The sequence below is a fragment of the Columba livia genome, chromosome 5, assembly GCF_036013475.1.
Source record: "Columba livia isolate bColLiv1 breed racing homer chromosome 5, bColLiv1.pat.W.v2, whole genome shotgun sequence".
Taxonomy (NCBI): Eukaryota; Metazoa; Chordata; class Aves; order Columbiformes; family Columbidae; genus Columba; species Columba livia.
In genome coordinates, this window is record NC_088606.1 from 15,650,345 (window position 1) to 15,671,260 (window position 20,916).

General features: G+C 40.1%; 1 protein-coding gene across 3 annotated transcripts in view; it reads right to left on the reverse strand.

Moving 5' to 3' along the window:
- Positions 1–101: 101 nt before the first annotated feature.
- BDKRB2 (bradykinin receptor B2) overlaps positions 102–20,916 on the reverse strand; it is a 28,128-nt gene continuing 7,313 nt past the window's right edge. Inside the window, exons 2-3 of one of the 3 annotated variants that reach the window (XM_065063557.1) lie at positions 8,843–9,503; positions 102–3,022 (exon numbers count right to left, since the gene is read on the reverse strand). In XM_065063557.1, coding sequence (XP_064919629.1) covers positions 1,875–3,020 — 1,146 coding nt within the window. In that variant the 5' untranslated portion in view covers positions 3,021–3,022; positions 8,843–9,503 and the 3' untranslated portion in view covers positions 102–1,874. Of the gene's footprint in view, positions 3,023–8,842; positions 9,504–14,448; positions 14,604–20,916 lie in introns of all 3 variants that reach the window. The other 2 variants (XM_065063558.1, XM_005506113.3) reach the window with 2 other exon arrangements.

A 20,916-nucleotide genomic window follows, 5' to 3' on the forward strand; every position in this document is an offset into this window, starting at 1 on the left:
TTAGGTTTAAGGGGAAGTGAAAGTACCTGCAACAGTCGCACTTCTGACAAGTCATTCCTGAGTAACAGGATGCAGGGTAGGGAAAAAAATGCCAGCAAATCTCATTTCTTAAAGCACTTTATTCTCTGTTGTACATGCTTAGTGCATAGCAAAATAATGTGTCTATATATTTACATGATTTAAATTAATATCATATTACTATAATAACATATTTATATTTTACTTCTCAGTACCAAATACTCATAAATCTCTTCCATTTCTTCAATAATCTCTGTATAGATTTCCTTCTATTTAATGGTTTTGTGAATAGCATGCTTCTGAACAAGATCGTATTGATAACACTGTAGATAACAGGAAGCCTTTCAGTGTTTCATCATAGGTATCTTGGATTATTTAAAGAATGAACAATAGAAGTGTTTATGACATAGGATTATACTGGATTTTTAAAGAAAATCTATGGAAGTTGTCTATAAATCCTCTATGGTGACCTAAATCCCATAGTTGTATAGCACATCCACACACTTCTAGAGCATTTTTGGGTTTAATACAAATTTCCCATCCTAAATAGAACTTTATTGCTCCATTCAAGCTCTGATGAATGAAGAACATGCAGTCACAGTCTGAGTTTACTTACGTCAACAAACTCCATTTCCCTTGGTGATTTTAAGGCTGTAACCTTAAGTGCTTTGAAAAGAACAAAGGCTCTATTAGTTTCAGAAGATTTTAGATCATCTCCGACTCAGTTTTTTATCAATATTCCTAGCAGTAAAAGTGCACACTGACAATTCAGTATACCATGAGTTTGTCTTCTGCATAAACTCAATTTATATCACAAACCCAGTCCAGTTGGGGAAAAGCTATCTTGTACAAAAATCACTCAGATTAACTCTACGAATAAAATGTAGGTATTATTACAGCCTGAAAAGGTTATTTTTGAATACTCTGAACTTTCAAGACTCCTATTAGCTTCAGTTAGATTTCTAATGCATGTAAGTGATAGTCTCCTTCACATTCTCAGTTTCTTCTACTTGTGAGATTATATGAGTTATGCTGAGCTTTTATGTTTCAATTAAATAATATTACAAATATTAATTACCTTTTGTGAATATTAAAAACTAAGTCTTTGAGTTGAAGAGTAGATACGAGTTCAAATAACATCCACTCACTCAAATGGTGAAAGCGAATACTTTTACCCTGTTGGAGAAGGGGTAAAGAATCTCCTGCTATGAAGAACACTCAGCTAACTTCGAGCAGCTGGCTGCAGTCTTCCTTCTGCTACTGCTTTGCCTATTTTGAGCTACTTTCCATGCACCCAAGCTGATGTAACTAGCAGGGTCAGAGCAGTTGCAAAAAGGCACAGTTTGTTAATCACATAATCAAAATAGTTTTGGATGACTAAACAGAGAAAGTAAAACATCAGATGATGGCCACACCTTAAAATCCATTTGAATAATAGTCCTACAGAATTCATTTGCCAGAACTCAAATACAAGTGTTTCCTATCAAATATCTAGTTTAACAAACTGTATGGGTACCATGAGCAGTTGCACAGTCCTGACAACAGCTTCTATACTGAGGCTCTGTTCAGAGATACATGTATGTACACCCTAGAAATGCAAACATTTCAAATGATACATGCATCAAACATTATTCAGCCATGAAAATGTAACTATGCTACAAAGTAGGATTCATTCATGAAAATGTCTAATAACATTAGAAGCAAGTCTCTGTATGGAGTTTCCGTGAAGATAAAACAGTTGTTTTCCCACAAAGTATGAACACTACCACATGTTTATTTTGTGGAGCAGCAGCAGATGTATATTAGCAGAGACTGATGTGTTAGAAGGCTTTTTTTCCTGTAATAAACAATTAGTGTTATCGTGGTAATGGGAAAACAGACTTTTTCCTTGAATATTCACTTGAAATTGAAGTTCTTAAAGTGTCCAGAGAGTTTTCCATCTGCACTGACTGTGATTTTCTGCACCTCTTTGGGAACAAGCCCTTGTAGAATTCCACAGCCTTCTTCTGGAAGTGCTTCCCAACAATTACATACAGGACTGGGTTCAGGCAGCTGTTGCTAAAGGCACAGTAAGTAGCTATCTCAGTTACTATATCATTGATTTCTTCCAGGCATTTGAAAGTGGGTGCGAGGTAACAGATTGTGTCAATGAATGTGCTTATCTGGAATGGAAGCCAACAAACGATGAACAGTAAGAGCACAGCAAGGACCAGCACGGTGGCTTTCCTCTCTGTCTGGACTAGCTTCAGTTTTTGTAGTTCACTGGTTCTTAAGGCTTTGACGATTTGCACAGTGCAATAAGTAATTACACAGAGTGGGATCACAAAGCCCACAATATTTAGCAAGCAGTTGCTTGCAGGCTCCCAGTAGCTGACTGGGTAAACAAGAGCGCAGGCTGTGATGTTGTATTCTTCGTAATACTTTAAATTTCGGAACACCATTGTGGGTGAACATATGAGCAATGCACATGTCCAGACTACAAAGCTATTCCATTTGGCACAAACGGTTCGTCGCATCCGTCCAAGAGACATGGTTTTCACCAAGGCCAGATAGCGGTCAATGCTCACTAATGTCAGGAAATAAATACTAGAATAAAAGTTCACGTTACTCATTATGTTGACAGCTTTGCAGAGGAACAGGCCAAAAGGCCAATTAAAACTATTAGAAATGTTAATGGCCCAGAAAGGTAAAGCACAGACTAACATCAGGTCAGCAAGGGCCATGTTTGCCAGGTAAATCTCAGCCACTGTGCAGCGACTCTTGTGGAAACACAGGACGGTGAGTACAAAAGAATTTTCAATTGCTCCCAGAATAAATATAAACCAAAGGAATCCAGGCTGAAAATCTTCTAGCCATTTCCATATATTTGGATTGATACATACATATGGATTCAGCTGATGCACTCCTGAATTATTGTGGAAATTTGCTGGACTGGCAGTGAGGTTTTGGGTGGCCATGAAGTTGTAAAGTTGTGTAACATTCTCAGTTGTGTTGGAAACCATTTCTGTGCAGAGAAAAAGAAAAAGGTGATGTGAGATTGTTATATCTAGCTCATTGATACAAAAGACACAATAAGAAAAGCTGCCCTGCTTTTCCTACTGTCCTAAAAAGCAAGACTTTGAACAGGCTTACAATTCTCTGAGTTGTTTTCTCACAGACATCTTGCAAGCTTGTAGAAGGTTTCATGGACTGAAGTGCTATGGACTGCATGGACCAATTTTAAGTGAGCGAAGCAAAGTGGATAAAGCAACAGCAGACATTGTGACCAACAGGTTAACTGAAGAGAACCTTTACTATCCTTTATTCACTAGAACCCAATGGCAGCAAGTCTTTTTTAATTCTTTGTGGAGATTGTTGCTTACTTTATTTTCTTATCTTTGCGTAACAATAGTTATAATCTCCGACAGGACAGATGTACCTTATGAGTCTTGTGTTGCTTGTTGTTAACCTGCTAGTACTGTGGCACGTACAGAAATTCAGTGCTGTTTCCTCCACACACAACACCATATTTTTTCCCACATGTTATGACTGTCACAGCAGACATTTAGTTTGCAGTTCTCATTTGCACTGAGAAAGCTACAGGAGCAAGGATCAGTGCTTGCAAGCAGTGAGGCTTTCTCATCTTCTCATGGGAATCACTTCTGTGTGTCTGTGTTAAAATTTCTTCTGCAAGCAAGTCACAGAAGACATAAATGGCTGAAGCTTTGTAAGGGACCTTAGTTTTAATAGGTCACAGTGGGTGGGTTGGCAGTTTGGCAAAGGTGGTGGCCATCATGTAAATCAGGACCTGCCTGCAGTCAGTCTGCAGTGAGCCAGTTTGGGTGCAAGAACGTGGTCTAAAAACCGGGTCCTGTACTGTAAATATTCTATGAGTTAGAACAGCTTGGGGCCTTACAGGGAGGTATTTAGAGGCATAAATGTCAGATATACATATAAATGTTACTAAGACCAATCAGAATTTGAGTGTCCAGCATCGACTCAGTACTGTGAAAATGTTAACTGTGATTTTTATTGTTCTGATCTGAGATAACGAATGCCAAGATATTATTCAAATACAACACTGCTGTCTCAGATCTATATATAGTTGTCTAGATCGGGTGACAGGAATCCTGTTGATCTTTTTCTAGGTTTTTAAAATACCACTGTTTATATTATGGTTTGATTGGAAGCTTTTCAGATGTATTTTTAATTAAGACATTTGTCTGATTCAGCTGGTAACTTGGCAACAAAAAGGGACATATTTGTAGCTCCTGAAAGGATGGGGTTCTCATTCATAGTCTGGTTACTGGATTTATTGGTTGATAAGTATCAGTGCTTGATATGCATATAAGCATTTGGCTGTTGGATGCAGAATTATTGAAAAATGGTGGTCATATTTGGTGTACTTAGTTTTAATTAAGCACTGTAGTGCTTGAGAACCAAAAGCAAATATGAAGACCACATTTTTCTAAGTACAGTAAAGGCTCTAACAAAGAACACTGTCTATACTATAAAATTTATAACAAGGGTGTCAGGCAGGACAGGTCAACTGGATAAAATAGGCAAGTGGGACTGAGAACCCTCAAAGACAAGACACCTTAAAAACAAAACATCAGCAATGCACATTTCAAATCCTTGACAATTTTTGCATAAACTGTTCTCCAAGTTTGTCCTCCGAAACCCTCAACTTTTCAAGCCTGTATCTAGATGCAGGAACATCTCTCCATCCTCTATCCTGCCTCTTCATTAGCCTTGGCATTGTTAAAACTACCTCAGTCTTGAGATAACTGTATGCTTTTGATTTCTGAATGTTTTCAACCAGTATCTGGAAAATAGGTTGGTGAGTCTCTGTCTACAGCATTACATTTTGTAGGCACCCATCCGGTGATCTATGCATTTGGTGATACTGGTTATCTGTAGCTTTTAGGTCTAGTAGATATGAATCTATTAATTCTACACTGAAAACAAACGCCAACTGCAGTGCATCGTATGCAACATTGCCAACATTCTGATATATGTCCTATTTTCATCTTCCAGGTGTAAGCAACTACTGTAAGTGCTTTGGTTAGAAATCTTACTTTTGTTCAAGCACTTCCAGGCTTAGCAGAGCACCTGCATCGATAGTGTATTTTTCTGCCACGTTATTTGTGCATCTTTCAGCACAATGGACTATAGGGCAACACCAAAAGCCTCACTGAAACAGAGATATGCTTGATTTATTGCTTCTGCTTTATCCATCAGGGGAGATTAGGTTAGTCTGACACAATTTCATTTTTGAAAAGTTTATATTGACAGTTCCTTATCACTTGGTTATTCTTTATTACCTTCTATACGTGGATATACTGATTATTAAATGTTTTGCTGTCATGTTTTTCAGGTATTTAAATGAGAATGACAGGTCTGTAGATCCCTGCTGTCTGTGCCTTTGTGCATTGTGTTTTCCCCTCTCTGGGCTTCTGAATTATCCCCATTCTCCTTGGTTCCACAGACATAAAAACTGATAGTAAAAATTTCTTCTCTCATGCCAGGGTGGATTATATATGATCCTACCACTTTACATAACTCTATATATTCTTTAATGTGTTATCTCCCAATTCACAGAAATCCAATTGTTCGAATAAATCATCTCAAATACTAGATCACAATCTTCATTTCTGAGAGGACTAACATAGAGTTCCCATTGAACTTTTCATCATTCTCTGAGTTATTGGTTTCCTTTTAATAACAGGACTTATCTACCCTCCATTATCATTTTACTTTTTATATATTTATAGAAACATTTTATGTTACCTCCTATGTCCACTGTTAACTGCAACTCATTTTTGCCCTGATGTTTTTTGATATCTTAGATGTTCTGAGTTCTTAAATAATACCTCACATAGCCATACTTTTGTCTAATTTACCTCCTGATAGAAAAGCATGACATCAAGGTGCTGGTATTCATGAACACTTAAGTATCTCAAAGCGCAACTTTTGTGGCCGTGAGAGATGCCACTAACAAATTGCAAACAGCAGTTTCAAGTCTCCCTTTCTGTGTATGCTGGCACTTTATGCTGTAAAAACACATAGGAAGTGAAATACTAATGGATGAGTAACAAAAGGTCATCTGAAAACAGAGAAGTTCTGTTGGGCGATACAATTAGCAGAAACTGTTTCTTCTGCCAGCAGTGGGCTGTGAACCAGCAGAAAAAAAAATGGAAGTGCATTATCTTATGCTTTGAGGTTGGATGTGTGCATATGTTTAATAAGATGTTCATTAGAAATTCAGAGAGTTGTCATAAACACTATGCTGGTGATTTCTATGTCTTTCTATCACTATATGACTAATAGAAAAACAATAAACAAGAATTAATTTACAGCAAATAGCAGCTCAAAAGCTGCCTACTGATTTATGATATTTTTCCTATAATTAATTTCTTTTAGATTTTTGTTTTTAGAAGGGAAGGCACTAAAATACTTTAAAATACATTAATTATATCACATCACTGTGGTCTAAGAACAATGGGCAGCGGCTAGTTAGGAAGTGAGCAAGTCCATGACATGGGGCTTCTGGTGACTTGCCTCCTTGGTTCTTACTCAAGCCCCTCCATAAAGGATTGGTAGAAATGTGGGAGTGAACAAGATAAAATGTGCTAATGATCAATTTGCAAATGCTATTACGTTGATGTCCTTGGTATTATTCTCTATAGCACAGGAAACTCACTTAAAGTGTGTGTTTACTGAATAACTTATGATTGTCACAGCCACAATTTAGAAAAGGGAGTGATTTTCCATTTCTTATCACAGCTCAGTAAAAATAAATGTGACCCCTTCACACAGCCTCTACAAACACTTTCTGTGCAATGCAAGACTGGCCTAATGTCTCCACTGGGATGTTCAAAAAGATTTTATCTGACAATTTTGATTGAAACACTGCCCAGCTGAAGTAACCTATCATTACTGATTGTAAGGGACTCCTGTGGGGGCTGAATTTGTATCTGTTAGAGTTCACCTCCTACTGTTAGTTACCTCCTCCTTGATAGTCACTAAAAACATTGTCAGTCTTTGTCTCATGTTTCAGAAACTTTTTCCTGATAGCATTGGGCACAAATGGCAAGGTTTAGATAGCCGGGGCTGCAGGTTGTCCCGTGTGAGAGACAGTCATGACCTGCCCAGTGCTGGTGGCAGCCAGACCTGTATCTCTTGTAGACAGTGCCCTGGCCAAGGGAGGAGGCCTTCGGGGTCACCTGGTGCAGGGATATGTTGAGCAATGGCTGGATCCTGATGATGCTGCAAATGAAGAACCCTTGCAGAGGCACTGGGAACAAGAAGTTAATCAGCACTAATTGCTGAGCTGTTGGATTGTCTTTACAAACAAATGGAGGGGGAACCCAAAAAGGTGGTGGTCATCAGTGCCATGGCCTGAAAACTCTGAGGGTTCGACACAGTCACTAACACATCTTGGTATTGCCTGGTAACCAGGTGGGATCTCCTGCTGGTCAAGAACTGACCTGTGTGTACAGTACTTAGTATATACTGAGATTGTCCTAGTATTAGCCTTGTTAACTTAGTCCTCAGAGACAAGAGGTGAAGCTTATAACAGGTAAATGTTCAGGCTGTTATGATATTGACCTCTATAATGTGATTTGCAGGAGCAAATGGTGGAATATTGAAAGTGTAGGTACACAGGCATGATTTTAAACTGTATAGTCTAATCTGGAAGGACAAGGGGTAGAGCAGGCCCATGGCCTCACTAGTCTTCTACTCCAAATGAGGGATTTCTGTGATATAAGATCATTTATGATGTAGGTTGCCTAGAAAGCTGCTTGGTTTTCCATTTATTTCAGAGATTTTTTACAAGGACTTGTAAAGAACAGGTATGACACCCAGTCTGTAGCATCCTTAACAGTATTTTATAATTATGTGGCTTGTTTAAATGCCACCAGTGGCCAATAGCGTTTTCAGATCCTTACAGCAGTCTTACCATACATACATATGGCTTCATATACAGGTGGATGTCAACAGCACAGAGGAGTGGAAAAGCTGAGAGGACAAACACGGTTTTGAGTGAGTGGCTGCAAACTGAGAGGGCATTCGCTCCTTTCTGATGTGGTGCTTTTTTAGAAGACTGGTCAGGTACAGAAGGAAATAGAAAAACACTCTAAGGCCTGCCACAGCCTCTCCTCTAAATCTCTGTTCCTGTGCAAAGGCAAGCCTGCTTTGATGCTGTGTATTTTTGTGTCAGTGAACATCTCTGAGCACAGCTTGGGCAGTCAAGTGTCCCCCAGTGGTGCCTGTAAGTCTGGCAGCTTAGCTTCTTCATGTCAGCTTAAAAGCTACAGTAAATGCAACAGAGGAGCTGCCAGAGCTGTAAGAAGAAAAAATATATCTGCTTGACAGATCTGCTGTGACTGAAATGAAAAATAACAGGAGTTTAAAAGCTACCACATGTAAGGGTGGTCCTCCGCAGTGGGGTGCATGGAAGGAAGCCTGTGTCCTGCTGGCTGTGTAAGTAACAGCTTCTGCTTTCCCAGGAGCTCGGAGTGTAAAGCTATTTGACTCAAGAAGTCAAGAGGCTGCAGAACTTCCCTAAACTGCCCCATTATGACATGTATTTGATGACCAAGAAGAGGTAAGTTTAATTTTAACAGCTTCAGAGGATTTGGTTCCAGGATGAAATCTATTTGTGGGGAAAGGGAGGTTTTTTTTACTTAATAAGATGTTATAACAAAACAACATCAATGTATATTTTCTCTTTTAGCTCCACATCTAAAAGTCTAGTAGGCTTGAAACACATATGATGGGATAGCATAAGGAGAGCCATTGGTCAGCAATAACCCAAAGGTGTTCTGGAAGATTAGGTCACCTTCTGTGGAAGACTTTTACTTTTGGAATTTAATGTCAAGAAAAACACAGGCAAGACACCCTCTTTATAAATCCTGTATCTTCTCCAGAAGGCTTATTTTTGAAGCTTCTATTTCCGCCTGCTCTTCTTTCAATCTGCAAAAATGCATCTTTGTCATCTATCCCCAGGCTCAGTGCACCGAGGCTCTTGTTTCCATCCAGTCCAAGTGCAGTGGGACCGCTTGTCCGCGTCTCTTCGGCCTTAGAAGGGATTTGATTGGTATATTTGTGTAAGTGAATATCAAAAGGTGGCCGTTGTGGCACCTCTGAAACATGCTCTGAAAGTTACTCAGAATGTCCTTTCAATTCTCTTTCACTGAAGAGGCACTAATTATTTTGGAGAAATAGAGGAAGTGTCTGAAATTTTCCTAAAATGTTCTGCTTTTACTGACCCCATTACTTTAATTTTTAATTTCCAGTGTTTACATAATGAACCTCTAATGGGCTTTAGCACATTTGAGGCTGTAGACAGTGGATGTTTTTTGAGGCAATGTTAGCTTGAACATTTCCTGTTCTTCTCCTGTTCTTCTCCTGTTCTTCTCCTGTTCCTTTGCACACTGCGGTTATCCTCACAGTTACACTCTTCAGACTCACAAGGCTTCATGTTGAACCAGACTGAGGAACTTGACAGACACAAAAATAACATTGCAAAAGAAAAAGTCATTTTTAAAGCAAATCAGGCCCCTAATTTGTCAGAAAATTAAGATTAACAAAGAAAAGATACAGAGGACCTGCATCTCAAAAGTGGAATTTTTAGAGACCTTTTGACATCTAAACTTGAAGTACACCATGGAAGGACAGCCATTGCTCTGCAGATATCATTAAGGGCATTTATTTCAATTATGTTAGGAAAAATGGAAAAAAAATCTGTTAAAGTAACAATAACAATGAGTCAAAGGTGAGAAGAGGCTATTAACTTCCCACTCATGTGGGAGATGAAGCCTTTAAATTCCAGTACTGCCTATTCCAATTAACTAACGAAAGGCATGGAAAGAGCATAAGCCCAATCAAGTGCAATGAAGCGCTTTGTATAATGTTGTCTTTTCCAAGTGGAGCTCTTGAGCATGCTCTCTAGTGTTCTGCTTTCCCTAAAAAATCCCAGACTTTTAATCCCCAAATAACCTGGGATGTTATTTTTCAATGCTGTTTATATATCCCATTAAATAACTATGGTGATTCTGACAAAAGGTGTTACCTATGTGTGAAATAGTTATAACTGAGACAGAGAAGAACAGAACAGCTGAACTGCTGTGAGAACTGGTAGGAGGAAGGAAATATTAACTGAATCAGAGAGAAGAAGTGAACACAAGATAATTTTTTATCAATATTTTAGAAACTTTTCTACTAACAAAGCACTCCAAAAAGATGGAAATGCTTGCTTTTGCTGTTGTTCTGAAAGAGGAGTTTTAGTACAATTATTCTATTTTATCAGAAAAAAAGAAATAATGATTTTTAACATTAAAGGATGTTCCAGTATCAAACTAAAAGGATCTTCAAGTTTCTCCAGTCATTACATAATTCAGTTTCAACCTTGCCAACCTCAGAAGTTTTAAAGGCCCAGCCAGACCCAGAGTAGCATGGTCTGATTTCACAGCTGACCTATCTTGAACAAGAGGCTGGACTAGAGACCTTCTGACATCCCTTCCAACCCGGTTTATCCTAAATTCCTTGATTTGTACTTCTTGTGCTAATAACTGAAACTTCCAGTTGGATTAAGGCCAACAAACAAAAACTGAATTTCAGCAGAAAGTATCCTAGGTCACTGAATTTCCTTAGGAAGCCAAGGAAGTTCTGTTGAAAGCATAGTGGGAACTGGCTCGTCCACATCGTACAAGGAACTGGAGAAAAGTTGTTTTGTATTATCTTGAGTTTCCAGCAGGAAGCAGAAGGCAGCCCGAGAGCCAGGAGAGCAGAGCCTACGCAGCCAGGAGCTGGGAGACCAACACCAGTGATGAAATCATGCCGAGTTGGTCTTCTGCCTCTAGGCTGCTGTATGACATGCTTGGCTGTTGGAGCCACGTTTCAAGTGTTTCATTTTTCCTTCTAGTATTCATGTTGCCTCACCTATCTCTTTAGGTGACTAGAAAAGAAAGAAAAGCCCAGAGAGGGAGTGACACCTGGAAGACTTAAGCAGAGATGTTAAGTCAGCAAAGCAAGAGGGAGACACAGGAAACTAAAATAGAAATCTACATTAATTGGCAACTTGGTCTGGCATAGCAATGGGGATTTTTGCCTCTCTTTTGAAGACACATCCTTGTAGACTATATTCAGTATGTATAGAGGAGATTAAAAAAAAAAATCTGTGATTTTGAGGGAGAGCAGCATCCACATGTTTGGGAGGCAATATGGGTAACCGAATACAGATGTTTTGGAAAGTGCAGAGTGCCTGGGATGTCTGCATGGGGGTGGTATATGATATAGGCCCTCTGAGAGATATGGTCTTCTGGAGACAAACAAGATGTCCTGGAGTTTCTGAAGCACCTGTGAGCGCTGCTGGGGCTCCTTTGACCTTTAGTGTTAGCACTAAGATTAGAGAGTAGGGACATAACTCCACTGTGAAACTAGCAAATCTTTGGGCTTAATAGAGCATTATAGGGACTATAAAATAGAACATTACAGGTGTAAAATGAAATTCAGAATTACAGCAAAGGAAGATAAGGAAAAGAGTCTCCTGGGAAATAGTCTATTAAAACAGTTGAGGTTTTAAGAGCTCAAAAAAAGAAACTTCTGATTTCTTCCAGAAGAATTGGTTAAAATATAAGTAGCTGATTTTTAAGTATTTGACAACAGAACACAGGAGTCTTGGGTTCATATCTGAAATGAACAAGAATCTGATGTAGTGCTTAATGTATTGGGCTTTGTCTTAGTGCTGTTTTTAAAGAAAATTCCTGCTTCTTGTCTTTTGGGAGAATAGGAATGCTGTATAACATTCTGTGCTACCTTGAGAACAGCTAAAGAAGATGAGCTAGATGCAAAGGCTTTCATTTTTACTGTTTTGTGTTTCTTCTGACAAAAGGTATTATTTATGAGTAAAATAACAGGGGGAAAACCAAACAAAACAAAACAAAGAACCAACCTGCCTCCATATACTAATTTTTGCTGACTTTCTGACCTCTTAAAAATCTGCGTATTCATAATACCTTCCTCAGTCCTGAGAACTCTGTATTCCTCAAAGCTGATTTAAAGCCTATCCATATTTTAGCTTTTCATACCTATCTCAAAGGTAACATAAACTAGAAGTGTTCAGCAAGAAATTACTTTTTAAATTAACCACTTTTCTTGTAGAAATATTTCCTCTTCCTTCTCTGGAAGTGGAGGAGAGAAAATACACATTTAGTCAGAAATGTAATTCCTTACAGCCCTGGTCATTTATCATTCCTATCATAGAATTTATAAATGTCATATATTATTGTATTGTTCATTAGCAGTAATTTTACTAAGACTAATTTACAAATGTGAATTGATTCAGTCTCTCAGAAATCTTTTTTTTTTTTCTGTGGGAATTTATCAGAAGATCTGTTAAGAGGCCACATGACTTACTCCCAGTCAGCGGTGAGCACAAGGGCGAGATGTAGAACTGGGGTGCATTTCACAGTATTACAGTATCACAGTATGTTTGGGATTGGAAGGGACCTCAGAAGATCACCTAGTCCAATTCCCCTGCCAGAGCAGGAACACCTAGATGAGGTCACACAGGAACATGTCCAGGTGGGTTTTGAATGTCTCCAGGGCAGGAGACTGCCCTGGGCAGCCTGTTCCAGTGCTCCGTCACCCTCACTGAGAAGATGTTTCTTCTCAAATTTAAGTGGAACCTCTTGCATTCCAGCTTGATCCCATTACTCCTTGTCCTATCATTGTTTGCCACCAAGAAGAGTCTGGCTCCATCCTCATGGCACTCACCTTTTATATACTTACAGACATTAATAAGGTCCCCCCTTAGCCTTCTCTTCTCCAAACTAAAGAGACCCAGCTCCCTCAGCCTTTCTTCATAAGGAAGATGCTCCACTCCCTTAATCATCTTTGTTGCCCTACGCTGGACTCTCTCCAGCAGTTCCCTGTCCTTCTTGAACTGAGGGGCCCAGAACTGGACACAATATTCCAGATGGGGTCTCACCAGGGCGGAGTAGAGGGGAAGGAGAACCTCTCTCAACCTACTAACCACCCCCCTTCTAATACACCGCAGGATGCCATTGGCCTTCCTGGCCACAAGGGCACAGTACTGGCTCATGGTCATCCTGCTGTCCACCAGGACCCCCAGGTCCCTTTCCCTTACACTGCTTTCTAATAGGTCATTCCCCAGCCTATACTGGAACCTGGGGTTGTTCCTGCCCAGATGCAGGACTCTACACTTTCCCTTGTTAAATTTCATCAAGTTACTCCCCACCCAACTCTCCAGCCTGTCCAGATCCCGCTGGATGGCAGCACAGCCTTCTGGTGTGTCAGCCACTCCTCCCAACTTAGTGTCATCAGCAAACTTGCTGATAGTACACTCTATTCCCTTGTCCAAATAGTTAATGAATATATTGAATAATACTGGCCCCAGTACTGACCCCTGAGGCACTCCACTATATACTGGCCTCCAACTAGACTTCGCACCACTGACTACCACTCTCTGGCTTCTTTCCTTAAGCCAGTTTGCAATCCACCTCACTACTCTATTGTCCAGACCACATCTCCTCAACTTAACAACTAGGATGCTATGGGAGACTGTGTCAAACGCTTTGCTGAAGTCAAGGTAGACCACATCCACCACTCTGCCATCATCCATCCACCTTGTTACATTCTCATAAAAGGCTATGAGGTTGGTCAAGCATGACTTACCCTTAGTAAAGCCATGCTGACTGCCCCTAATAACCCTCTTATCCCTGATATGGCTTGAGATGGCACCAAGGACAAGCCGTTCCATTACTTTCCCAGGGACGGAGGTGAGGCTGACCGGTCTATAATTACCCGGGTCCTCCTTCTTGCCCTTTTTGAAGACTGGAGTGACATTCGCTTTCCTCCAATCCTTGGACACCTCTCCTGTTTCCCAAGACTTGGCAAAGATGATGGAGAGCAATGATGGTCTAGTAATGACTTCAGCCAGCTCCCTCAGCACCAGCGGATGCATCCCATCTGGACCCATGGATTTATGGATGTCCAGACTACTTAATTGCTCCCTAACCCAGTCCTCATCAACTAAAGCAAACTCCTCCATTGACCTGGCTTCATCCGGGGTCTCAGGGGTACAGGGCTCCCCAGGACAGCCTCCAGCAGAGTAGACAGAGGCAAAGAAGGCATTCAGTAATTCTGCCTTCTCTGTATCTTCTGTCACCAGGGCACCCGCCCCATTCGTCAGTGGGCCTACATTGCCTCTGGTGTTAGTTTTATCTGTTATGTATTTGAAAAAGCTCTTTTTGCTGTCCTTGACTGCTTTCGCCAGGTTTAATTCTAAGGAGGCCTTGGCTATCCTAGCTGCCTTCCTACATCCTCTAACAGCAGCCTTATATTCCTCCCACTTACTGGGTATCTCTTAAAACAAAGTGCCGTGAAGTTTTAGTTGCAGTTTCATTGTGTGTGTTAGCTCACTTAGCTGTTCCTTGGAACTGTATAACTCCTCTTGTATGAAAACCTTTCACAGAGACTGGATATCAGAAAACATCCCAGGAAAGCACTGCCATTGGTGACATGCCGGATAAGAACATTCCTCTTGCAGAGAAAGGCTGCATCAAAGCTTCATGAAACTGAAAAGGGAAGGGTATAAGCTAATAAATAATAGAAAATGGCAAATCCCTTGAGTACCATTCTAGGCCTTTTTTTGAGGCATTGATGCAGTTTGGACAAAGGAATGAAATATGAGGGTAAATCTGTCAGCTGTTTTTTTCACAATAAACCTTCTGCTAATATTTGAAAGGGTTTGACAATAAAAGTAAATGAGGTCTGCAAGTGTGGGGCCAGCAAGAACTGAAAATCTGGTACATATACAACCTGTACATAGTGACGTGCTCACAGCTATAATTCCCTAAGTTAAATTTAGACCTGAATAACTTTTTTGACATTTTGTTTTCATGGAGATTTCTATTATGTTAATGCTATGCAGCTTTTCCCTTCCCTTTTGTACATGGTGGATTAGTAAACGTAGTAGAACTTCCTGTACTTATTCAGCAACTTTTTCCATTGTAGTTCATGAGCAGGAAAAGAAGAAAAAGAACTATCAAACTATTCTGAAAGCAGAGATGACCACTGTCTTTCTTCCCCTCCCAAAGCACACTTCAATTTCTGCTGTTCAAACACCTTTGAGAAAGTTTAATTTGTTCTGATTTACTGAGTTATTTTTTTCTCCATCCCCAGCTTTCTCAACATGGTATGTCTATGAAGAAATGAAGTATATGATGCTCTTAAATCTGGGTGTTAATCAAGCATAAGCCAATCTGTTCCTCACTTTGTAGTCATTTGGTATACCAGAGATTTATGTCCAAGTCTCCATTCTGTTTAACTTGGAACAAAATCTGGAACTCAGGCGATCCACATGCCTTTATTCTAAGAGTCCACAAGCTTATTGAATAGTGTTGATAGAGACTATCTATCTTTATGAAACTATTTCAAATGTGTATAAATACTTAAGTAATTGTTGAAGCAGGCACATTAATCTGATTCTTCTATCTTTGAAGAATATCATTAATAGAGAGGTTCATAATGTCAATTTCACAAGTCCTTCTCTCCTTTGTGGATATTGAATTACTTGCTGCCATTCTCAAGTCTCTTGAATCTTTTCATTCTCCAGGAGCTTAATCTTCATGGACCCCCTACTCCTGTCCTCTTAGACTTTATGCATCTCTTCCCAGAACTTGGTGTCAGGAGTCCTGAGTAGCTTTGTGTCTCCCTGAAGCAAGATGATAAATTTCTGGTTCTCTTACAGCAAGGCACATTTGTTTTACACAATGCACTCAGTTCACAGATGAATCCATACTTTTTTCTGTGTATATTGTAGTGTGTTTGCTCAAAATGTTTTGACAGCTGAGAAGGAAAATATTCAAACAGGAGAAAACTGACTGCAAACTCACTCTGCAAAGCTGCAGCATGTTTTGTTTTGTTCTTTTTGGCATTCCCCATACGAGAACAGGTAAAATGAACAGTGAATGCTCCTTGTCCAAAGTTCAGCCAACAACTAGCATTCAGGTTAGGGTCAGGTCAGAGAGAAATCTAGGAGCTGCAGTAGGAGTGGGACTGCAGAAGTCAAGAACGGTCACCCAAATGACTTCTTTCTTGAAAAAGGTTTCATGGGAAGCATGTCTGGTTGTCATGGTCCAAGACTCAGCCCATGCCCAGACTCAGGTCTGGTCTAGGAGACTCACAGACTATGTCTGCCCTTTCAGAGACAGGGTGAGCCCTATCATGCCTATATATGTGTTTATCACACATCTGACACTGTGTCTTATCAGTGCCCTCTGTTTTCTCATGTGTATGACCAGCCTAGTTTTGCACACTGATATCCTGGGCTTTGTTAATAACATTTGCTTTCAGAAGTCTCTGAACATATCATTGAGCTTAGGGTCCATCTGCTGCTATGTCTGACTTCTCTTATTTTGGGTTTTGTTTACTTGATCTTCATATTTGGCCCAAACTGGTGCTTTGATTTAATTCTTGGTAAGTAGGGGGGTAAAGGGTCAAAATTTGCAAGTGACATCAAGCTCTTCCCTTCTTTTTCTCAAGTTCTTTGGCGCCTTTGAGGGCAAGCACTAGCTTACAGCAATAACATAAGCAGGAATGCTGCTACTTCACTAAGCAGGCATTTTAAATAATCATCCCCAAATGCACTGGTTTAACATTTCCACTCAGCCCAGTTTTCAGGCTGAATATCTTCCTTTCTTAAAGGCACAGACAGCTGGGATGCTGAGGAAAATGCAGAGATGAAGATGTAGGTCAGGGGCCCTTGCAAATTTGAAAGTCACACAGGTGGATGGGAAGGGAAAGGTGCCTGATGGAGGCAGTGCTGTCTGGGGCCCTGATTCTTGCTACGTAAAAATAAGTAAATAAGGACAATACACTTGGTTTGTAGTATGGGTGAAATAAACCCAAAGCTTGGTCTTATTTGCTTAGGCTCACAAGACTCACTAGCTGAAAGGCCTCCTGCCAACAAGGGCAATGATCAGATAAAGTTTTGTTCACATTTTTCGTTTTTGCAGAGTTTGCACTCAGCATTGGATCTGTTGCTGAGAAGATGATTGTCTATTAATGTAACTTATTCCTGTTCCTAGGTGGCTCACTGCCTAACTTGATAGTATCTCCCCTGTTGCACCGTTTTGCAAATAGTGATGGATGGGAACAAACCTACCCACCCATTTGTACAGGGAGAGAAGCAGCAAAATTGCTGCTTGGAGTAGGACTACACTGCTTTGGCACCAGGAGCCACACAGGGTTCCCTGTCGGGTGGTAGTAACTGCTGGGAAAGCCTGAGCCTTGTCCCAGAGTTGAAATCTTGCATATCCATTAACCCTCCTGCACTCATGGTGTCTGTCTACAAAGCTGAGTGATCACAGCTTGCACAACTTAACTGAGGTATGAGGACAAATGAGAGACTATAAACTTCCTGGGTTTTATGACATAAATGTAAATTCATCAGTTTGGAACAGAGTCAAATGAGGTTGTTTCCCCTCCCCTGAGCACTGCAGGCACCACAGGAATTCTCTGTTGTAGAAAGGGATTGCTCTACTCCATTGCCACCACAAAATTCAAAGATCTTAACACACAAATGTTGTAAGACCAATTTAATATCCATTGCAGGAGTCTGATGTCATGTGAAATGACAGGTGTGATCATATCAAACAGTTCAACATGCCTATCAAGTGACAGACCATATCTTGAGTCCAGTGAATAGCTAAGGTAACCTGTATCCAGTGATAAAGAAATAAAATGCTAGTGATTTTATCAAGAGTGCTTTTGTGCAGCTAGATTATAATTCTTTGTTAAAGTCAGAATTTCCTGCTTTAGAAAACAACCTTTCCTGAAACCCAGATAGATCAAAACTACTGCAAGTACCTTCCTGAAAACAGCTAAGCTGGAAAATAATAGCTGAATTTTCAACTGGTTGATAACAGTTTTTGGGAGGTGAAATAGAGCAACTGCTCCTAGGGTAGGTTCTCAGAACTCGTCTTTGCACTCAACTAATATAAGTAGTTACAGGGCTAATCTCAGCAGGAAAGATAGGAGAGCACTGATAAAGTGTGCAAGTGACATAAATTTCTTGTTATCTTCATTACAGAGAACAATGGGAATATCCTACAGAAAGCACTGGACAGTATTAATAGAGCAACAGAGATGGAATAATAAGACGAAAAAACTATAAATCCTGAAGTACTTCTGTTCCCCAAGAAGATGTAGTAACTGGTGCTCCTTTATTTGCGTTGCTGTAGTGGAGGCACAGAAGAGCTCCTCAGCAGGGCACAGACCTCTGCTTACAGCTCTCTCACTGATATGCATCTGCATGTCCTCTAAGGCTTTGCTGTTTGCTGCATTGCTCCCATGAGACCTCTTCAGCTCAGTTTAGCCACCCTTTTCTCCTAGCAACTGAAATATTGCTCTTTTCCCTGGGTAGCAGCTTGAAGTTCTCATGACTTGACAAAATATGAAGGTCTAATGGCCAAATATTATTTGCCAACATTGCTCGCTTTGTGCATTCAATACTTAATGGAGAGATTTGCCTTTCAGATGAACTGGCTCTGTGTCCTGAAAGCACTTTTCTTCTAGAACCTTGAGAACATCGTAGCAGCCATTTGGAAAAAAGGCAGAGATTTGCCGACTGCGGTGCCGACAGTCACTATGATGTTTAAATGTGTCAAGGGTATTTACAATAATGCAGCATTTCCTGCACATTTTCACCACTGGCTTTCACCAGTGTGGCCTTTGAGAAAAGCTAGACTGTCTCCCATAGCAAAGATTGTAAGCTCATGGTATGTGTGGCTGACTGGTTGCTGTCCCAAGGTCTAATAGCTATTTCTTTGACAGCTGCTGCTTTCCTCATTTCTTATCATACAGGTGACTGATTATTTTACTGTGCAGTTGATTAAGTCTCTGTTTCACTTTGCAAAAACATAAAAGATGTTCTAAACTGTCACATTATGTCTGCAAAACACATTTGTAACTACAAATCATCCCCACTAGCAGCTGGAAATATTGCAGTCACTACTACTTTTTCTGTTGCTGAGCCACATGCTGATGGCACTGTGCAAGCACATGAGTCCTTAGTGCAGAGGGCACCAGAGGCCAAATCTGTCCTTTCTATAAATTAGTAAAAATGCCTTGTATTCTCTTAATGTCTTCCACTAAATGGATATACGGATGGCTTCACTGAGTAATGGTGCAGTTTTCAAACAGCACGTTAGGATCTGACTACAGAATAGCCTGTAAAGTATGATTAACTATATAATGTTCATGTGAAATTACAGCTTTAATTTCAAGAAGGTAGAACTCAGAGGAGATGATATTTATCCAGGTTGTTCCAAGTTAACACCTCTGCTTCTTAAGATAGTCTCAGTTTAATTTAGAAACTCTGACAACAGCTGTAGACATATCCCAAACTCTATATTAAACTATAAACTCAGATTTCAACCTCCTGAAAATCTTTTCTCGTGGACCATTCCAGTGAATGATCCCCAACATCACTGATTCACAGAATCACAGAATCGACTGGGTTGGAAAAGACCTCAGAGATCACCAAGTCCAACCCTTGGTCCAACTCCGGTCCATTTACTAGATCATGGCACTAAGTGCCATGTCCAATCTCAGTTTTAAAACCTCCAGGGATGGTGAGTCCACCACCTCCCTGGGCAGCCCATTCCAATGCCTGACCACTCTCTCTGTAAAGAATTTCTTTCTAATATCCAGCCTAAATTTCCCCTGGCAGAGTTTAAGCTCACGCCCCCTTGTCCTATTGCTAACTGCCTGTAACGGAAGGCAATACAGGCATGATGTGATACTCGTTGTCTGAATGACAGGTTGTCTTTACTAAGAGAATAGGTGGTTTGTTTTGTTACAATTTCATACTCTCTTATAAGAACTCCTAAAAGCAGAGTGCAGCAGCGCAAGCAGTGGTGAGTTCCCTTCTTGAGAAGTCTAGTCTGGAACGCGCTTCACTTCTTAAATGATAAACTTCAGAAAACCCTTCCTAGGTCATACATATCCTGCTACACTGATGCTTGAGCAGCTGGGACAGTCATTTCATATTATTTTCATGTATCTGCTCCTGACTTAGCCAGTGCATGAAGCATTTGCAATTGGAAAGAACTCGGTTTTCAGATGTCCTCGTTAAAAATCACTATAGTCTGTATATCACAGAGGAAATTCAACGCCAGATGTACATGTTGGCAATGGTGTGTGTGTGTGTGAGTAACTATAGTGAAATTTAGACTGTTTTGCGATTACCTCGATAGTCACAGCAGATAAAAATTGTATATACATCCAAATATAGTCTGGTTTTCTGCTGAAAACACAGTGGAACTCAAAAGACAACAATTCTTAAGTGAGAACAGACTATATTTCTACTGGAAGAACTAAGTATTCAAATACATGCTAATAGGGATTTGGTGATTAACTAAACTATACAAACATGTATGTGGCTTTCAACCTTGAGAGGTCTGGAAGGTTCAGGACACTTCTCAAGCTGAGAAGTGGTGTGATTCACAGAGCCGATTTACAACAGTAATTGTTTGGATTACAATTTTATTTTTGCCTTTTCTTGCTTTGCCAGTGTTCTGAAATTAAACTGAGTATTAATTTATTGTCATCCTTTTGTTAGCAACAGAAGATGTCAGAGCCTTGCTGGAATCTAGTGCAGACAATTTGTTTTTCACTCTGTATGCATGGGTTTTGAGCACTGGTATTCACCAAGAAAATATGTCTATCATCTGTTCTTTACAGAATGTCAGAGCTGACAAAAAATAAACCATAGTAAAAATTTAGTTAGAGAGACAGATTTCCTTAGTATATGCCTTAGCTCCTTCAAATTAGTGTACCCAAAGCTAATAAAACCCCAAGATCCTTCAAAGATTGAGCAGTCAC